Here is a 21,780-nt window from a genome sequence, read left to right as displayed (position 1 = left end):
ATAATAGAACTATGACTAGAAATAGTAGTTGTAGTAGTTCATGGTGTAGCATGGCACTGCAGAGCGTAGCAGGGTGTAGCAGGGCATAGCAGGACGTAGCATGGCACTGCAGAGTGTAGCAGGGTGTAGCAGGGCATAGCAGGACGTAGCAGGGCACTGCAGAGTGTAGCAGGGTGTAGCAGGGCATAGCAGGGTGCGGAGCAGGACCACGGCGACAGCTGCAACAATGATTTAGGTGCCACCCTAATCCAAGGAAAACTGCTGGGCGAAAAAAATATATACGGACTCCAGGGAAGAAGCTCCCCAGAGCTACATTAGTAACAAGCATTTCTGGGACATGAATGCACACAGATGTGTCTGTGTTTTTGTTCCAGTGCTGTCCGTTGCTATATCCCCAACTCTCTGGAGCTCTGTGCCCTACTGTCGGTGGCACAGAGGGCCCCGGGGATCCCAGGAAGAATAAACAAACTTGTTTTTAGTTTCCCAGATTAATGCAGACTTTCCTGTTTTTATGTCACAATGTCTGCTGTCACTATTTAGAAACCAGAGTAGCTGTAAAACGGTGGATAACACTTTTCATTTCCTATAAATTCTTTACACTAAAAGTCCCGTTATATTTAAAAGCTTTTATTGTGACGGAGCTAAATCAGGAAATGTTGGGTCTTCATCAGCAGTAACTTTACACGCCGCCTGTAAGTGAACATGAAACTTTCTAATGTATGATTTATGTGAGAGTAACTAACTCTAAAATGTATACGCACACGCTCTGCCACACACAGGTGAACTCTGTTTTGGCAGTACGGTGATTCCTCCACTACTACCAGGTAGGACCGTGAAGCATCCTTCTGTACACAGGATCCACGTCTCCAAATGCCTGTTCGATCTCCTGGTAGCATCTTCATCCGAACCACTTCGCCTACCATGAGTTTCAGGTAGGTCCTTTGCTGATGGCATATACACCACTCTGAGGTTGTAGCTCGGCAAAGCCAGCAGCATGCTCTGCAGACACTTCAGGGCACTCAGAAAGGGCTTGTTGAATATGGCAATGAGGGGCTTGTGGTCGGTCTCCGCAAACACGATGCTGAGGCACTCCTTTTTTTGATCTGCTTGTAATTCTGCTGCTTGGTGTGAGAGTCCTTGAAGGACCAATGCAACAGGACCACCCTCCTGCATCAGGCCATGCTGGTTTGAATTGCTCTGAACAGTGACGGCCTTTGACACATCATAGTTGTCACCAGTTGCTTTATCGCTTTCATGCTTTGGGAGCCAGTGCCAGACTGCGTCCTTGTCCATGAGCCTTCTCAACAGTTCGCACAACTCCAAAAGCCGTGGCAAGAATTTGGCCAGGTAGGTGACAAATCCAGCAAACCGCTGAACAGCTTTCATGTCTGAATGGGTAGCATTTCCACAACTACATTCACCTTCTCTGTATTTGCTTTCAAGCCCATGGAGGACAGGATTTGCTCATGGAAGCGGACCTATGGCACTTTGAATTAGAAGCTTTATTAGTCTAGGTATACAGCTTGACCTGTCCATTAGGGCCAACATCTTGGTATCATGCTATTGGTCTGCCTCCAGGACAGCCCACAATGAGACTTCCGTCCGCTATGGCTCAACCAGAAGCTCATGCTGCTTTCCGTTGGAGCATTTGACCATAGTCCTCATAAATCTACCGGAGTTTAGAACGGCAACACAAAGAAAGGGGAAGGTGTCGGACATCTGGCCTAAAAAGAGGGACATCCTGTGACGGCACCTGAACATTCCCGGAATGGGAATGTTGTCGATATAGACTACCCTTTTCCCCACCCATGTGTAACACCATACTATATACATGCAGAAAATATATCTGTTGTGGCATCATATTGTCTCTGTTGCTTGTCTGTGGCTGGGAGATTTTTTTTTTGGAATGGTCGGCCTCCATGTATGACAATAGATTCTTGGTCAATAGATCTCAGGCCCACGATTGTTAGCTCAGCAGCACGACATGTCTCCACTGCAGCCGTCGGCATTAATTATTTTTCCCTCAACAAACGTCTGTGTGCCTTCTACGGCAATGAATACTCAATTTCTCTTTATTTGATCATTTCAAATTGCATCATTTTAGTTAGCAACTCTTACACTAAAAATGTTTATGGGAAGTAAGAATGCCTTTAAGATGATCTCTTCACAGGATATTGATATCAATAACAGCTTTATTTGCTGATAGATAAGAAAAACAAGGCATAATATTACAAGAAAAAAAAGTTGTGATATAAGTTTAATGTTGTTACAGTTACTCACTGTTTCCACTGGAGGGCGATGAGCTCCCATGATTGACAAACTGACATTGTAATCAAGTTAGACACAACACTTCCGATGGAAACCTTCAAAATAAAAGATAGTAACTAAAATAAAGTTCTGCTTCAGTTCTTTTCCTCAAAATAATGATCATAATAATAATAATAATAATGTATCACTGTTACCGTAACTTAAAAAGGCTACATTTTCTGAAAGAAATACACACATGCCTTACTGTACATTAATGGCAAATGCCCATTACAAGTTCTGAGAGTCCTATAAAAAAATAGCAAAGGAAAGGTTATTTTTTTGGGTTTCATTTTGTTAAAGTTTGTAACAGTTGCAAGACTATGTCAAGGTTAAAGAATTGTTTTTTTTCAACCTGGATTTTCCCATGCATTGTACTAATGTGAACAAAAATCTTTGAAATTAGTACAGTATTGAGCAAAAACGCTGTAACTGGCAGCTGCGAACCAGGCTGCAATGTAATCATATAGTGCTAATGTGCTTTGTCAATTTGGTCCACTAAAAGTGCTGTTTTTACCACTGCCAGGCTCAGATTAAGAGTAAGTAAGAGTAAGACCCTTTTTGTTTCACATGAAACAGATCGAAAATCCCCATCGCCAAACCCACCAGTAAACATCTGTAAATGAACAATACTTTAAGCGTGTTAGAAATGGGTGAATTAAGGGTTTATTATAAACAAACCAGAGTGGTCATTGTTGAGCAGTGGAAAGACGAAGCAAGAAGGCTTTTGATTTATTTTGTTTCTGTTGACTTTGAATAAAGTGTGTTTTATGATGATAAAATGACTTAAATGGAGTCTGGTGGGTTTTGCAATAGCGATTCCGGGGATGTTCTTATGTTAAATAAATAGGATCTTACTCTTAAAGGTGCAGTAGGTAAGCCTCATAAAACTAACTTTCTGTCATATTTGCTGAAACTGACCCTATGTTCCAGTAGAACTACATGAAGCAATGTAAGCATTTAATAAAATATCCAGCTCCTCCGGCTCCACCTACAGCCTGGAGTGCAATTTGTAAAAATCCACAGCTCCCTGTTCAGATGCACCAATCAGGGCCAGGGGGGGGGGGTGTCTAATTCGTGTCAATCACTGCTCATGCACACGCATTCATTCTCCCTTGTGGGGGGAGGGGCTTAGGAGACCGTTTTGGGCTTTAGCAGAAAGGGGGGAGGGACTGAGAAGTTGTTGATGTTCAAATTCTTTGGCTAAGTCCTGGATCTTCACAATCCTACCTACAGCTCCTTTAAACAAAAAGGTCTATCTCTTTAGGGATCCTTTGCTATGATGTTGTCAAACACTTATAACAACAATCTGAGCATTTCAGTGGAAGCCTAAAACAAGTACTTTATGTGGACGTAAATTGAAGGTGTGCAATTGCCCATTAACGTCACATTGTAGCTTGTTTCACCAACAGTCTTGCTTAATACTGGACCAATCTCAAAGATTGTTTTTCCCAGCAGTCACTTGACACATGTTTACATACAGTAGAAAAATAGGGTCCAGGTTGAAAAACCAACATAGTTACCCTATAAAAGTGTCTTAAAAGTTCAATGTGTGGGAATTTCTCCCATTTAGCGCTGAGATCATATATCGCAATCAACTCTCTTGCGCCACGCAGTTCAAAGTACGTATTACAGCTACGGTAGCCTTCACGCTTTTTTCTGATGACACTGGTCTCTTGCTCTTTTCAATATCCTTTTTCTTTTTCTGGGCGAAGAAGAAGAAATTTGGATTTTGAATACGTGTGGTCCTCCATGTTTCCTTCTTCAAACTTGCCGGGGCCGGGAAGCTATTATACCCATTAGCAGCATTAGCAGCACCTGTGAGTTTATCATGTGACAGAGAAAACATGAAAGGTGGAGCAGTATGTCCTGTATGTCCCTTACCGGCTAACGTATTTCAAGATGGAGCATGAATATGGAGCGTCTACCCCAGTTCATGCTAATGCAAATCTAAAATGTCAAGCCAATAGGAATACTTGGAATTGATGGTGGTGGTAAATATTCATAAAAAGGACAAGTTTGTGAACGGGCAACACAGATTTTAATAATGAACAACTAAACACGTTACACACTGGACCTTTAAACCTTGCCATGAATATATCACGTCATCACCCCATTCTGCATAATATCCACCATATCAGTCACAGATGACATATTGTCACAGAGCTAGATGTGGAGAGGATGTGACTGGTAAAGCACCAGTAAGGGTTCACTCAGGGAGCCTCTGTTCAGACAGTAAAGAGTCTGTGTCAGGGCTTCATGAAGGACCAGACTCCCACTCTCGTCTGTATAACGCAGCTGAAAGCCCACCACCTCTAGAGGCTTCACAGGCAGAACAGCTGACACATCAAACACATCATATCCAGATGAGGAGCGCTGGTCCAGGGTCAGCAGTCTCTCCTCGAGGGCAGGCCTTTCCTTCAGAGCTCCCTGTGAAGCTGTGACACTGTGCAGGGTGACAGTCACACTGATGGGACGGGGGTGCAGGGTTTTCCTGAACAGAACCAGCTCTGCACCCAGCATGGAGGGGTTCAGGCCGCTGACATTGAACCAGATCCATCCTGGAGGACCTGGGTCATCCGAAGAATAAAAAGAGAAGGACAGTTAAGAATGCAGTACAATGTGTTGTGTGTGCTTTTGCTCCTTAACTATAAAACTATTAATATGTAATCAATCCTTTTGGCAGGGTAGGGCACAGCCATGTGTTTGTTCAGAACAAACCACTGTCTGCAGGGCCCTGCGGTCATGTTTGGTGCTGTTTCCGTACCCGGCAGTGATGCTCCCTGCCAGAATTCTCTCATTGATCCAGGATTAGAAATTCCTCAGTACTTAAGGGGATCGCTGGGATTTCCTCACGCATCTGAGGTGAAACAGTCTCTGCCTTGCCTTTCTTACCACTGACTCAGTATGCAGTGACAGGCTGAGTATTATTGTGAATACCAGTACTAGTTGGTCCGCACACACTGATACCTTCTGGCCCTGCTGCTTTCCCCATGTGTTCACATGCTTAAAAGGCCTTCTGACGTCATGCTCAGAAAGGGAGATAGGTGTGAGAGGTGCACCCACCCATCCATTAACCTCTGCTTCAGCTGTTTCTGCTTGTCGGCTGTCGATGGCCACGAAGCAAGCATAAAAGTTCTTTGCATAAGGACTTGAAGAAAGGAGGAGGGGATTGGCTTGTAATCTGTCATAGTTCATAGACCTTGGTACATGCTTCTGTGGTTGCCCTCCTAGAATTGTAGTTCCACTTTCTTCCTGTAGTCCCTTTTTGCCTCCTTTACTGCTCTTCTCACATTGTAGGCTGCTGCTTTATAATTGTCCACGTTCCAGACTTCTGTCCTAATTTGTAGGCTTCAGTGCAATTGTAAATGGCACAGTAGTGTAATAGGAGTGACAGTTTTGGGTACAGTTGCTTCTGTTGTTTTGCAAATTAAATCAGCACAGACTCGATAATCCATTGATGTCATCAGTGACGGTGGTGTCCTGGTACGTGCTCCAGACTGCGTCTTGTAGTGCAGACTGTAGGGCGGCCTCTGAATGGCTTGACCATTTCCTGACACCACATGTCACTGCGGGCATGCGCCATACTGTGTTTACTTACTTTGACCTTTAACAAGATGGCCACATTATTGCTCTTCTTGCACGCAGGAAGCGATTTGCTCTATAGCCGTTTTGAATGGTGTATGATCCAGAGTGTTTCTTCACCTTTGTGGCACAGTAAATATGTTGGTGGAAGTCAGGTATGACCTTCTTAATAATGGATACTTCTGCTGATAATGAAGGTCTCCACTCATTTTTGTTTGGTATGAGAATCAGCAGCTGTTTTAAAGGATACCTATTATACTCATTTTCAAAACATATTTTGTTTTTCTACTTGAGCATGTTTACATGCATTAATGTTCAAAACAAACTTTATTTTCTCCTACAGCCTGTGGCTGCTGCACCTGTATTCACCCTCTGTCTGAGTGTCTGTCTCTTTAAGTCCCAGCAGAAGCATGCAGCTGATTTCAGTGAAAAAGCTCTGATAAACGCACTGTACACCTTTTTAGCTGCTTTTAGCATGTTGGTAACATGTCAATATGATGTTTACACTTTGTTTTGCTGTCCCCAACTGGCCAATATTTTATACAGTACTCTGTTTGTCTTTTTAGGATTCAAGCATGTTGCACATCTGGCCAAAACCCAAACAGTGAGTCAGAGCAGGTGTTTTGCTAATGGAAAACCTCTAATGCAAAGACATCATCAGTGGACCACTGCTAAGGCTAACTACATAGTTGTTCTTTTATTCTTGTGAAGCAGTTAAACAGGACAAGTAAAATGTAATTTTAGATTTCAAAATAATTATGTAAAGTAGTTTTACACATTCAAAATAAGACATTTAAAACAAGATGGCAATTCATTTCAAATCCTTACCAACAACACTACGAAAACTCTGCACCAGCATTCCATCTGAACTCCCAAAGTCTTGGGCCTCCAGTGAGTCCAAACGCTGATAGATGCCCGTCATGTATGGATGTGGCTTAGCCTGATGGCTCGCAGACACTTTATTGATATGAAGCATTTCCAAAATGGCTTTGTTGCGCTCCTGGTCATCGTCTGCATCTCTGCGGTGATCCATCAGCTGCAAGCCTGTGACTGAGCACAGTAGGAGGAAGACCAGCGCTATATCAAAAAATCCCAAACAGACTCCTCGGAACATTCTGAGTTTAAATGATGTCTAAGCGCACTAATATGATCTTGTATTTGCACTTCTTATACTGTCAAATTGCTGCTGAAATGTTCACCTGGCAGACTACTGTAAGAGTCTGTGCACTAATGGGTATGCAGGAACCACAGGGGCTGTCAGGACTTAGTGAAGCAGTCCCATTCTGAAGCTGAGGAATGTTACTCTCTTTTCAAACACTCTACCATGGACTGCACTGACCACAACAAGCAGCCACCAGGCTGATGCACTGACTGGAAAGACTCCACTTTGACTTGAAGAAAACGTTAAGACATGAACATCAATAATACAAATAATATGTTTATTTAATATAGCAACTTTAGAACAAAGTCACAAAGTGCTTCACAATAGTAAAATTGTTTAAAATAAAACCCCCAAAACAGTAAAAAGAACAAGCAAAACAGAATTAAATAAAAATAAAAACAAAAAAACAGCAAAGTAAAACATAAAGTTAAAAAAAATGCCAACATGAGACAAAGGCTAAATATGTGTTCAGCTGCTTTTTCAAAGTGTCAACAGAGACCACACAACATATGACAACAGAAAGGGCGTTCCACAGTGTCGGAGCCACCACTTCAAAGGCACAGTCATCTTTAGTCTTTAGTCGAGTGCAAGGGACAACCAGTAAGCCCTGGTCAGAAGTGACCACCCATTGGTAATACAAGGATGGAGCAGACTCCATGCTAGGGTCTATATGTCAAAACAAGAATCTTAAAATGAATTTTGAACTCGATAGTAAGCCAATGTAACAAGGATAAAAAGGGAGTGATGGGAGTCGTCCTGCTGGACCTGGTCAACAGCCATGCAGCAGCATTCTGGGGTTAGCATATACAATGCAAATAAAAATAGGACCCAAAACAGAACCCTGAGTGACACCACAGGAAAGGGCAAGTTTCACAGAAAAACTCCTATCCAAGAGATAGGAGGAGAACCCGTCCAGGGAGCTCACAGAGACACCCACCCACTGCCTAAGCCTTTTAATCAGAATGCTGTGATCCACAGTATCAAAAGCTGCGCTTAGATCCAGACATCATGATATAGACACTTTGATAAGAGCTGTTTCAGTGGAATGCTTCTGACGGAAACCAGATGGGAATTTATCTAAAATGTTGTGTGCAGTCCCCACAGCAGGTAGCTGTTTGGCCACAATCAAAATTAAAGGCATTTTAAATATAGCCCTATAATTTTCGGGAGTGGATGGATCCAGGTTAGTTCTTTTCAGAAGTGTCTGAACGATTGCATAAGTTAACTGTTAACAATTCAGTTTCAATTTCATGTGTCATACATGTTCACATGGTTTTACATATGTTTTCTTCATCTTCGATCATTCAAAGAGATGCACCAAGTTCTATTAAATACTAATTTCCAACACAAGGCCACTACAAGGAAAAATTCATAATATTTTACAATGTCTTGATATTTTGAGAATAATGTAATATTACAAGAACATAGTAGTAATTTGACCAAAGATAATTAGTAATACTTTCAGAACAAGTCATAATATTTGAAAAGAGTTCAAGTTGTAACATCTTGAGGGTAAAGTAATAATAGAATAGTCACACTATGGGATAAAAAGTCATGATATGAGAAAGGGTATCTGTATGGTTTCTGTATGTCAAGTGCAAAATGAATGCAAAAGAAGCTAAAAGGCTCCGTAGAGCTGAGAGGACTTGCAGAGTTGATGATAATTCTCTCTAGGTTTGTCTTTTGACAGAACAGTATAATCATTTGATAAGAATATTGATGAGTGCAGCTTTAAAAAGTTCCAGAACATAAAAGGAAAATCAAATACGAGTAACTACAGGTTTTGTAAAAGTTGAAGACCATGATTTGGATTTGATTTCACAAAATCTTTGTCTTTTTTCGTTTTCTGGTCCTACTCTCCTTTTTCCCTTCAGACTTACGCCACTGTCTGTAGGCTTTACAGGATATCCTTTGATAGAGTAGCCTACATGAGGTCCCTTTTCTCTCCTTTGGCATTTTCCTTACATTAGTGCACTGTTATGCCTTTTATCTTTGCCTCTTTCTGTTCAATAATGACAAAGCTGCTCCTTAAACCACCGGGCACTTTGGACAAGACTTTGATCTCAGAGTCCGCTGTTTGTCTTTGGTTTTTCTGCTCCGGATACTGATCCCACAGCAGCAGAAGCAGCAGCAAGAGGAGGAAGGCGTCCTTAGCCTCTGTCCCTCCCTCCGTCCCCCTCCCTACTCATCTCACTCTCTTGTGGGTGGAGTTTGTCACTGAGGAGTGAGCAGAATTCTGTCAATGAGGGAGTTGCAGTTGAAAGCAGAGGAGAGCAGACAGGTAGGGAAAAAGAAAAGCGCCAGATGTTAGCAGATCAGGTAAGGACATGCCTAAATGTATGTGGAGATCTCTGCTGGGGACTTTTGTTGTTCAGGAACATAATGAGATGTTTGCTTGGATGTCTTTGTCTTCTCGCTCCTTTTATTTCTGGTCATTTTGTTCTTAATGAATTAGAATTGTCTGTGTGTTTCTCTTCCCTCTGTCTCCGTACAAACTATCATCTTGATTCTGATTTTGATGATCTGCCTCTCATTGTCTTGGTAATCTCCGGTAGTCTAAATATTTAATAAACATGGCCAGATATACGTTTAACAAAATCTGGTTTTCAAACATCATCAGTGATGGTGTATTTATAGGGGAGATTATTTTAAAACTGCACATAAATGCTCTTCTTTCTGTAATGGTACAGCGATGTAACATACACCAGTGCTTAAAAGTGCACTTTCACCCATTTATCTCATACTCCGCTCTTGTTTCTGGCAGTTAGGGAGTATTTTGGAGCTTTTTAAGGCTTTCTATTGCACCCTCTGGACTATGCTGGACGGCAGCCAAATGTTATCCCCTCATGTTTTCAGCAGATTGCCTTCTTCTTCCCCCGATGTCTTGTCTTTCTCTGAAAATTTGTGGCTGCTAAGGACCCTGTCATTATTAAGATTAGAAGAAGAACAAGCTGTGAATGGATGTAACAGACATTCCCAGCTGTGGTTTAAAGCCACTTGTTACATGACACATCACATAGCTGTGTGTTTTGTGTTCATCACTAGTTTGTGTTTTGGGAAAGGCAGGATGACATTCTGCCGGGTTATGTAATGGTTACTTACGCGGGATATTTGACCTTCATGACCTATGATTATCTTTTGATGCTTTTAATGCTGTTAACAGACAGAAAGCATGTTTTGTTTTCCCTGGCTGGTGAAAAGTGAGCTATAACACATATAATTCATGATGTATCTAGTATGTTTTCAATCCGAAGAAGAAAGAAATGCTTGAAATGTTTTATTTTTTCATATACATGTCTTATTGGTCCCCCCAGTTTGTAACAAACAATGAAAGAGGTATTTCAGTATTTTTTATATTACACTTTTATATAAGGGAACTCACAAGAGACAGATATTAAATAAAATGGCCAAAACCTAAGCAGCAGAGGCTGAAGTATCCTGACTTTTAGTCCCTGATAAATAGGTTAACTGGATCCTACTTAATGCAACTTAGCATTTTTTTGGATTTTATTTATAGTATCAAATCATAACAAGAGTTATCTCAAGACACTTTACAGTTAGGTCTAGACCACACTCTATAATTTACAAAACCCCAACAATTCCAGTAATTCCCGTAATTCCTTATGACATCATTAGGAATTAAAACAAGACGACGTACATTTTCAAAAGAAAAATAGCACATTTATTCTCTTACAATTGAAATGTTTTTTTTGTTGTTGTATTTAGCACACTGTTTCTAACCTCTCAGCTCTCCGTTCCCATTAAGGTTAGAACTCTAGAACTCGTTTTTGGTCAAAAGTGTAAATGTGTGTATTGAACTTGACACAAAATATTCACATGGATTTACTTAGCCTCAGTGAACCAATCCAATAACCATTGGAATTCCATTGAAATGAATTTATTTGTTGTTTCACTTTCTGAAATGCTGGTGTGACCAGACTTAGCAAGGCTCCTGCAGGGCCATGGACAACGTTATGCAACTGTTTTAACAGCATGAGTAGTAGGCTACTCCTTATGAAGTGTAAAATGACTGTGGAGTGCCCCTTTAAGAGAGTGTGAATGAGCTGGAGAGTGGTGCCATACCATCCAACACTGATGTTTTGTTTAGGTTTGGATTAGGGAGTGCATTTTGTACTACCACAAGCTTATGGGAATGTAAATGTAGTTTGTCATTATTCCTGCTGGCTCTGACACTCGGCAGATGCTGATCCTCCTCCTGGATGACATGTCAGGAAAGAACATGTGAGGTGAACTCAAGGGGAAGTTTGTGGTCTTTGCCCATCTGGCTAGGATCTAAATCCACATAGTCTAGCCTAAATCGACGGCGATTCAATTAGGGGATTGCGTCTGTGCCACTGGATGTCCCTCAACTTCCGCTTTCTTTGTGTTGGCGTTCTAAACTCCGGTGGATTTCTGAGGACTGTGGTTAACTGCTCCTCAGATCTCTGCAGGGTAAATCCAGACAGCTAGCTAGACTATCTGTCCAGTCTGAGTTTTCTCTTGCTAAAACTACTTTTGAAAGAGCACATGTTCAAACAAAACAAGTTACTTCCTGAGGCTATTTCGCCCAAGACTATGTGATTGATATAAAGAAATGCCAATAAACCAGGGCAAGTTTTTCTCCTATCCCGGAATGCTGTGTGGACTAGTCAGACTAAAATCCACAGTACCCAAAATGTTAGGGGGCTCAGGTGGTAGAGCGGTCGCCTGCCATCGCCTGCAGGTTAGTGGTTGGATCCCTGGCCCTGCAGTCCTTAGTCGTGTTAAAGAAACTGAACCAATTGGTACGTGAATGTGTGTGAATGGTTCCTGCACTATGTAAAAGTGCTTCAAGTAGTCAAACTAAAAAAAGACTAGAAAAGCGCTATATACGTAAATACAGTCCATTTACATGTCAGGAAATAGCAGGGCTTGTTGACATTATGTTCTATAGCGACTGTAACATGAAGCTCTACCAAAACAGGAAAAGGATCAATTGCAAAAAGGGACAGGACCCTCAGAGTGCTCCAGGCAGCTTAACATTAGGACCTTTCCCAGCACTCCCACCTCCCGTCTGCAGCCTCCCCACTGATCAGTCAGCGAGCCATTTGAATCTTTAACAGGACAGACAACACTGACAGTTCATATCAGTGAGATGCAGTCTTTTAGTGTGACACAATGCTGGACAGGGTGTTATCTGCTAAAACACGATTAACACTCAGCTCTGGCATGCAGTTGGACTTTGGTTTGCTCTACATCTCATTACTCACAAAGCTACATGTTAAGCAGTATGTGCTCATGTAGACTGGTAAGGACAAGATACTCATTGTTTCTTTCATCTGACTGACTGTCATTAAAATCCTTCATTGTGACATTCATGAAAACATGGTCTATGGCCAAAACTATTTTGGCATCTGAACCATAGACGTAGCAGCCGTGACGTCACCCAATGGTTTGAGGACTGACGTTTTGAAGCGATACAGGTGTCAGCATCTTGGTTTTTTGCAACAAGTTGTGATGACTTTTGGCGAGAGGGTGGAGCTGGGGAGGATGAAACGCCCAAGCCAGTGTTGTTTATGGTTGCAATGGCACTGTGCTAAGGAAAGTTGCTGATTTTCAACTCTTCGGATGCAACCTCCTGGGACTGGTGCCATTCATATGCATGTATGGCAGTACAGAAAATCTGCAAACTTTCCCTTAAGTTACTAGCTAACGCTAGAGGTAGCTAGCTATGTTGGCATAACGCTGAACAAGACATTTTTAGGCGACCAAATGTTTTAAATAACGATGAAGTGAAAGAGTGTGAGAGTTTAGACAAAAACCCAGAAAATACCCCAAAATAAGTTCAGGTCTATTTTAATGTACACAGTGCCATGCTTAGCATTACTAAACCTCTGTCCTGTCAATAACAGGACGGCGTATAACCATGCCCTAAAGCATCCCCTGCTTTATCGTCTATTGAAGAAGACTTAAAACTAGCGATTGTGGCCATAAACTTATTATGAAAATATTTACAGAGCTAAAATCAGTTGAGAAGTATGGTCATTTTTTTCATAGATTTCTATAAAAAAAAAGACTTCTTTTTGGAGCCAGTGGAGTCGCCCCTGCTGGAAATTAGATAAAATGCAGGTTTAGGGCACTTACGCATTGGCTGCATAGTTGAACATCTCATTCTCACTCTCAAAAGAGCATTAGTGAGGTCTAACGCTGATGTTGGATGGTCAGGTCTGGCTCTCAGTCGGTGTTCAGTTCATCCGAAAGCTGTTGGATGGGGTTGAGATCAGGGCTCTTTGCAGGCCAGTCAAGTTCTTTCACACGATAAAAAAAATCATGTCTTTATGGAGCTGGTTTTGTGCATGGTGGCATTATCATGTATAAACAGGAAAGGACCAAACCAAAACTGTGTTGAAATTTGAAAGAACACTATTGTCTAAACTAAAAGATGGATTGGATAGATGGAACACAAAAATAACTTACAGGTAGACAAATGCATGTTGATTAAAATTGCGGAGAAATGTGACATCAGCAAACTTGTTTATTTCTGTTGTCATTTTCAGCCGTACCTGTAAGGTTATAAGATATATATACGGCGGTCTGACCAATCTGTTGTCTTTGCTGAGCTTTTTTTCTGTCTGTGTTGCTTTGCGAGCGTCTTTGATAAACCAAATCTAACGTTTCGAACAGCAACATGTCAGCGCCGGTCAGACTGACTGCTAGTTTGGGTGGTGTCATTTTCTTTAGTCTGTGGCCCAACAGGTAAATTAGGTCTTCAACCTAATGTTAGTGAAAGTGTTGACATATGAAAGCATCAAACATGCATTTTAGATGGAGATGATAGTATATCCAGTTGTTCCTCACCCCCGGTAGTGCCATTAAATCGTATGCATGGGACACAGGAGTTTTCGACCCAGAAGTTATTGTTAACAAACATGATTGGGTCTTTACTGTATAAGATGACCCTTCATTGAAAAACTATTGGACCAAACTATGAAAAACAGGCCAAGAGACCACTGTCCACATACCTTTGGCAATATAATGAATGACTTCTGTTAAAAAAGTACATGTTCTGACATCTGTAGCTGATGCTAATGTTTTGGTCTTTCAACCCGCTTTTGGTCCACCGCTCTCATCAACCTGGTCCCCAGCAGCAGCAGCAGCAGCAGCTGTTTGTATTTGTAAAGCTCTGATAAGCTCTGAGCTACTTGCTCAGCAGCAAACAGCAGACAGACACAGAGACCAGCTGATGAACATAGTGAAGCATTTAGCAGCTAAAGAGACAGATATTTTTCTCAGGAGTTGGTGGAGACCAAACCAGAGCTAAAAGGAGGGAGAATATTAAACTTACATTCATCAGACACAAATACGACTCAAATGAATGCTAATGTTACTCTGTGTCTGCTTGATGTGTTAATAGGCAACTGTTTGCTGCATGTGAATGGGGTTCTGTGACCATTGGAAATCCTGTTTTTGCACTCAGCTCCTTGAATATGATCTTTCCAGCTCCTCTAAACACAGGCATTGTTCAAGGGGACAAGCTATAACATGTTCCCAATGCAGAGGCTGATTATAAGGTGCTTTTCTGTTCAGTACGCATTCTGTGTGAGGTCTGGGGTAGGTGTCCTAGACAAGTGTTAAAGGAATGTGGCAGGATGACATCTGAAGCCTGTTTCCGAATACAAAACAGGTACACCACAAATCCTTAGTGGGATCTAGGGTGAGATACAATGCAACTTTATTGATCACTGAACAGAAATGAGAAATACGGCTTTTAATAATGGTAACTCCAGCAGTGGAAAGGCCTATGTTGGGGGTAAATCTATATAAAGGTCAAAGGTCATTGACAAACATCATGTCATTACTAGAGAGAGCCTGTTTCGCCTTGTAGTAATGAACATTTTTCCTGACAAGCTGAAGTCACACCGTCTACCAATAAAGACGTGGAACATGCCTGAGGCTGGTTGATAAATAATTTATGTTCAAAAACAACCAACAGTGTTGGTTTATTCCTGTATATGGAGGTGTGCTAATAAATATTGTTGAAAAAATGGGTGCAGGATGGTGCTACACTTCTGCTTGTAGACAGTTGTTTTGTTTAATTATATTGTATCTTGCGGCATTGGCTGCTTCTTAACACAAATGAAACTTTGCAGTTATGATGGAGAATTGATATCATATGCAAAACTACTAATGCGATGTAGTTACTGCTTTGCTTGTGCAATAAACATTACATTGGTCAAATTAAGAAAGTGATTTATTGAAAAACGCTTATTAGCTTTCTTTCAGAGAGTGAGATGAGAAGATTGAGATTAGGCTCATGCCTAAGGTTCAGTACAGAGCTGCAGTCTGCATGTGGTTAGCCTAGCTTAGCATAAAGACTGGAAGTAGGGGGAAACAGCTACCCTGGCTCTATTCAAAGTAAAGAAAAATACGACTACCCATACCCGTGAAGCTCACTAATTCTACAGTAACACAGATTGGTTTATTCCATTTAAACAATAGCTCACAGCAGGCCATGGTGTGTTGTGATTATATCAAAGGGGAGCAGTTTGGCCTGACTTGATAAAACAATATGGAAGTTGATTTGAGCTAGCCGTTTTCCATCCATCCATCCAAGATTCACTGTCTAAAATAATTTAATGTTTTAATATCATCATAATATCATGGCAACCACAACCCTGGTAACTAACAGAAGGTAAGGATGAGAGGTTACCTTTGTGGTAGCCGGCACTGTTCCGCACTTCTCTTCGGACCAGCCCGGTCCTCGGTGCTGTGTCAATCAACCTCGACACTCCGAGGACAGTTCATTTGTACACATTGAAAACATTAACACAACTTGATGGGTAAACGTCACGACAAATCAAACACATCCTCTTTCACTTGACTCTTGTTTCCCACACTGACTTTTCTCAGTCAGTGTGGGTCTCTCTAATTTTGCTTTACTTCTGCTTTGTAAGCTCTGTGATGCAGGTAAGCCACACTCACCTCAGCAGGGCGGCCAATAGAAAACAATAATGACGTGACAATAATTGACACAAAATATAAAATAAATGGCTATGTGTAATGTAACTAATATTCATTTTGACAAACCCACAGAAAAGTATCACCCAATTCTGCAGTTCCCCACAGCTTGATATAGCTTTAGCCTTTTTTTAATCATTGTTTTAGGCCCACAAACTGTGTTTCCAGCAGCAGCAGGCAGCTGTTTGCAGTAATAAACTCACCTTACACTACCTGCTCAGCATCAAACAGCAGACAGACACAGAGACCAGCTAATAAACATAGTGGAGCATTTAGCAGCAAAATAACCAGTTTTTTTTTTACTTAGGAGTTGGTGGAGAGCAAACAAGAGCTAAAAGGAGAGAGAATATTACACATAGATTCATCAGGTGCACACAAAAAAAACAACGAATGCTTATGTTGTTCTGTGTGTGCTGGATGAGTTAATAGGCTGATTACTAACATGTTATCCATTGTCTTTGTAAGGTGATGATAGGCTATATCAATGTTACGTTTACAGCTATTTGGGCTTCTGTCAAGTGGTCAAAAATCAATTTGTGCAGCTTTATTAAAATGATGGATCACAAAGAGTTACTATCAAAATCTACTATCCACAGTCTATATTCATGTATCATATGTTCAATTGTCACTACAGAAACTAACTACATTTGTTTCTTTTCTAAGTTCAGCTTGGGCTTTCTAAGTTGTTTTAAGATAAGATAAGATAGAATGTATTAATCCCACACTGAAGAAATTCCTGTGTTACAGCACACATCAGAATAACACAAACACACATTAAGTAGACATAGGAGAAAACATATACATAAAGTATAAGAACAAGAAAAATAGAATCAGTTATAATAATAATAATAATAGTAATAAAAACAGACATATTTACACAATAAACACCCTTATATAAACAGACAGTATATATACACACAGATATACAGATGAGTAAGGTGCGGATGAATAGAGATGACATATTGCACAGTTGGGGGTAACAAAGAGTGATAAGTAAATAAATAAATATGCATATTGCAGAAACAGCTAGCGGTGCTACATTATGATGTTGCATTAAAGAGTCTGACTGCTGCTGGAATGAAGGAGCTGCGGTAGCACTAACACAATAGCATGACTAATACAATCTATTAACGCTGCTTTATTTGCTTATATGATATACAAAAGTTGTACACTTTCTCATTTGGTATCTTTAAATGTTGTGATTTGCATATGTTACAGAAATTAGTGATAGAGAGTAGTAAAATAGACATTTTCTATATGAGAAATGCCACAGACTTGTTTAATTTATTTACAGCTCCAGAAAATGAAGCTTCTTCTGAAGAGAAAGACACCTTGGTTTACCTAAGTCTCCTATTGAAGTGTGTTCCTGAAAACTTTGGTTTGGACCCAGCCCTTGAAGAACCTACTGACGCTTGCTTGTGACTGACAGTGATGGGTTCACAGGGCCAAACACTGGCCTGGACCTTGTTTCCAGTTATTCTGCTGGGATTGACCTGCTCATCACACTGTTCCCTTGTAAAAGACAACAAGGGTTTAAAGGTGAGACGGGGTCAGTCAGCCTACCTCCAGGACAGTGACCTGCAGTTCCATATTCCCCGTCAGAAGGATGCATGCAAGGTGGAGGTGGTGTTAAACGAGCCCATAACTCAACGAGTGGGAAAACTCATGCCCCAGGTAATGGAAAAAAAACAACCTTTTACAATGAAAACCCCAGTGTGTTCCAGGCAAATTACCATGTGTAGTAAAACCGAGTTGAAGGCATGCATTGACGCTTCCATATCACTTTTTGACAGAAACTTGTAGGAAGCCATATAATATATTATTAGTCGTTGTCATGTGGTAATGATGACACGAACTAAGTGCTGGGCTGTAAGGCTTGTGATTTATATTTCACCATTCTAGCAAGTTCTATAATGTTCCTACCAATGTAACTGTCCCTCAAGGTCCTACAGTTGTATGCCCCAGTGCATTGGTAAAGAGTACATACACTCTTTGAAAAATAAATTGAATCAACATTTCTGAAATACAGAAAATGTTGTCCCAGGACTTTGATTCTCAAGTGTAAACCCTGTGGTTTTTTAGGCTTTCTGTACACTTGGGTTTAGGTTAGATCAAGGCTAAGTGTGAAAGCTTTGTTAAGGACCTTCATCCTAAACATCATGGCTTGGAGATATATCTCAATGTCTGGAGCAGCCTGGCCTTTAGTCGAGAAAAGAGAGGTATTTCAGGGAAAAGAGGATGGAGGGACCCCTCTATACTTCTTCCTTTGTTTTCCAGGTTGACAGGCCATCTCCTCTCTAATGACTCTGTGTTGACTGATCCAGTCATCTCTTGAATGTCCACAATGAGTAATTTTCTTGCTTACAATGTTTTCCTCTCAAGTAGTACACAGTAAGTCAGTAGTATATACAGTAGTTGGGTTGCTTTGGGGGTCAGCGTATCTTTTGGTCATTCAATTTTCATTTCACAAATAGGTATTAAAAAACAAAAAACAAATGGTTGTTTGATTTTCGTTTTAAAATTTGAATTTGAAATACAAGGCGTTTTTTTCTTGGTCAAAAGGGGATGAGAGAAATTTAAAATATGCTTTGATTTTCATTTTCTATTTCATATAACAAAAAATAAAATCACTCGAAAGCTGTTTTTTCATATTCAGAGACCGGATGTTGTCATTTCCAAGGCAACAGCACCAGTGTACCATGTTGCTTTCAGCACAGGCTAAAATGACTTTGGAACATAGACTGTTAATATTCATTTTTACAGTCTATGCTTTGGAAGCCTACTCCGATGATGCTTGAGCGGACTTTTATTTCAAAATGTCACATTTATTTATTTCCCTCTCCCTGCCTCCTTCCAACTCTCCGTCTCTTAGTACCGGCATTATACAACATGACCCCCCCCACACAAATTACAACAGAAACTCTTTCAACTGATCTTGTCTCCTCTATAACATAAAAAGTCCTAAGAAATCCAAGTGGTGGAAAGTATTGAAAAATACTGAAATCAGTAATGCCAGTTTCTCATTGCAGCCTATGTTAAAGAGACACTACAGGTGAATATGGAAAATATTTCAACTAACAGATATCGCCATTAAACTTTCTCAGTTGATTATTAACATTAAGACAATAATCTCATATTACAAGTATTCTGAACGTGTATGTTTAATTATACAAACAGACTGAGGCATTGTCTAATTAAATATGTGCCAATTTGCATAAATAATGGTGTTTCAGTATTTTTCAACTTGGACTTATATATAACTTATATGTTATAGAGGAGACTTTTATGAGTAATAAACATTTCTCAGATTTTCTGTTGCAATTTGTGGGAGATTCACTCCTATTTTTCTCACAAAATGCTTGTAGGCCTACTATCTCCCCCCGCCGAGAGACAACTTCGCCACAAAAGAAGTCGATACCAGCTAAGGAAATAATAGACTTTCAGTTCACGGCTGTAACGTTACTGTTACGTTAACGTTACTGTTACAGCGCCAAGGTCTGATCCCAGTAAACTTTCTGTTGCTGCCGTTGAGTTTGCTGATCTGGCAGAGAATCACAGGCGGTCAGATCATGGGGATCACACCTCCGGTGCTGGGTCTAATATTAGCTGCTGCCGTTTTCTTCAAGTAGCAGCTAGCTAGCAGCTAGCCATCAGCCCGTTGTGACCATAGGTTGTGACCTGGTTCCCCGGTGCTGACTGATTCTGGTCCATGTGCGAAGCTAGTATGACCCGCGCTAGCTAACATTAGCTGGGTATCAGACGAACCTGCCGAGCTCGTGTTTTATTCATGGCTGTATTATGGTTTTATTTCCTTTGGCAGATAGTGAATGGTTTGATGCACTCTGCTAGGGAGGCTAGCTAGTGGATTTTAGTCTGAGTCTATAAGATAACAAACTTAATTTAAATATAATGTGAAAATAGGGAAATACATGTGTAACTTTACATATATAACGGAAGCTAACTTCAGCTTGGTGTCAGATGAGTCCATACAGTCTATGGTCACATCATGTTTGAGCCATTTTCAGCGCAAAACCTCCTCACATTTCTTGCAGAAAATCCTCTTCCCTTCCGCACCCCCACTTCCCTGTGATACAGAGATTTCTGCACATCTGTATGTCTAAAATCACATCAGAGTAGGAATCCAAAGTCATCTTAGCCTGTGCTAAAAGCAACATGGTACACTGGCGCTGTTGCCTTGGAAATGACAACATCTGGTCTCAGAATATAAAAAAACGGGCCTTTTTTCATTTCTGTTTTCTAGTGATTTTATTTTTTGTTATATCAAATAGAAAATGAAAATCAAAGCATATTTTAAATTTCTCTCGCCCCTTTTGACAATGAAAAGGAAAAAACGCCTTGTATTTCAATTTCAAATTTTGTATTTTAAAACAAAAATCAAACCATTCGTTTTGTGTTTTTTAATACCTGTTGGGGTCCTAAAGGTAAGTCATTTTGGGGTACCAAGAAAGCTTTAAGCAGCAATACCAGAGGCCAAGCAATCGGCCCGTTCCATACAGGCACATTTTGAATGGGCGCTGTACTAGTATATATATAAACCTGAATCAGAGTTAGTCACAAACAATTTATTGAGATTCACAGATCTAGTATGTTGGAACTTTTAGTGTGAGTTTAGAGACTGGTTAGTAGTCTGTTCTTAAGTCATGTATCATCATCTGCCAAATTGTCTTTGATTCAGAACAATTGGAAATACTTCTTAGATATTAAATAATTGATTGTTCCAGTAAAGCTTTATTTTACAGGTCTGTAATTTCCTAGTAAGTTTATTGGAAAGAACTATGTAATTTAACTTTTAATATAAGGACAAGAGAAATGTCCTATATATTAAAGCTCCATTGTGACCTAAGTAAATATGAATTAATTATTAAAGGTGCAATAGGTAAGACTACCTTTCTGTCATATTTGCTGAAACTGAACCTATGGTCCAGTAGAACTACATGAAGCAGGTCATTTAGCCATCTAGCTTTAACCTGGATTAACCAAAAATCAGATTTTGGCTTCCAGTCTGAAAATAATGGAAACTGTTATCAGTGTTAAAAAAGTGTTAAAGCAAGACTGTAACTTTTGAAGAAGAAATAACAGACACTTCTTACAATGGAAAAGTTCAATTAAAAAGCAATACAATGCAACATTATAACCTTCAATACACTCTGGTGTTTAGTTGCTGCATTCTCAGGCTTGTGGTGGCTAATGTTAGCTTAAGTTAGAGTACATAGATATTGCTGTGTACAGTAACTTACTTGTGCTACTGCTATTGTGTGATGTTCTGCAAAATGTACATAGTCTTGTTACATTTAAAAGCAGGGTTGGTAACCATTTCCAACATCTTTTTTTATATGTTGTCTGAAATGTTTTTTACACCCTGACAGCAATTAATAAGTTATGGGCTCTGAAAAAGAAGCAAAAAAGATCTGTCATCTGTAGCTGCTGTAATTCTGTAAAAACGGCCACCAATCACTGCCACGCGGTCCGCTTGGAAAGAACCAATGAAATGCCTCCTTGCCCTGCTGCACGTACTCTACCCCTCCCGTTAACGAGCCTTTGCTCCGGAGTTACTGTAAGCCTACTGGAAAATGGAGGGGAAAACTCAACAGTTTCACGTGGACGCGCCGACAGTTTTGTTGTCATTACTTATTATTCCTCATGGGGGCGACAGACACTACGCACTATAGCTTTAAGTTAGCTAAGCAAAGTCCAGGTAGTTCTGCATACAC

The 21,780-nt window shown here is 40.4% G+C and overlaps 1 protein-coding gene across 5 annotated transcripts in view; it reads left to right on the top strand.

The window, feature by feature from the left end:
- Positions 1-9,280: 9,280 nt before the first annotated feature.
- Positions 9,281-21,780, top strand: part of frem1a (Fras1 related extracellular matrix 1a) — a 48,190-nt gene continuing 35,690 nt past the window's right edge. For all 5 annotated transcript variants that reach the window (XM_078275855.1, XM_078275850.1, XM_078275851.1 and 2 more), the window contains exons 1-2: positions 9,281-9,370; positions 17,343-17,722. In XM_078275855.1, the coding sequence (XP_078131981.1) occupies positions 17,480-17,722 (243 nt within the window). In that variant the 5' untranslated portion in view covers positions 9,281-9,370; positions 17,343-17,479. The remainder of the gene's footprint in view (positions 9,371-17,342; positions 17,723-21,780) is intronic.

This window comes from Sander vitreus, chromosome 19 (genome assembly GCF_031162955.1).
Source record: "Sander vitreus isolate 19-12246 chromosome 19, sanVit1, whole genome shotgun sequence".
In the NCBI taxonomy this organism is placed as follows: domain Eukaryota; kingdom Metazoa; phylum Chordata; class Actinopteri; order Perciformes; family Percidae; genus Sander; species Sander vitreus.
This window is presented reverse-complemented; position numbering and strand designations above follow the sequence as displayed.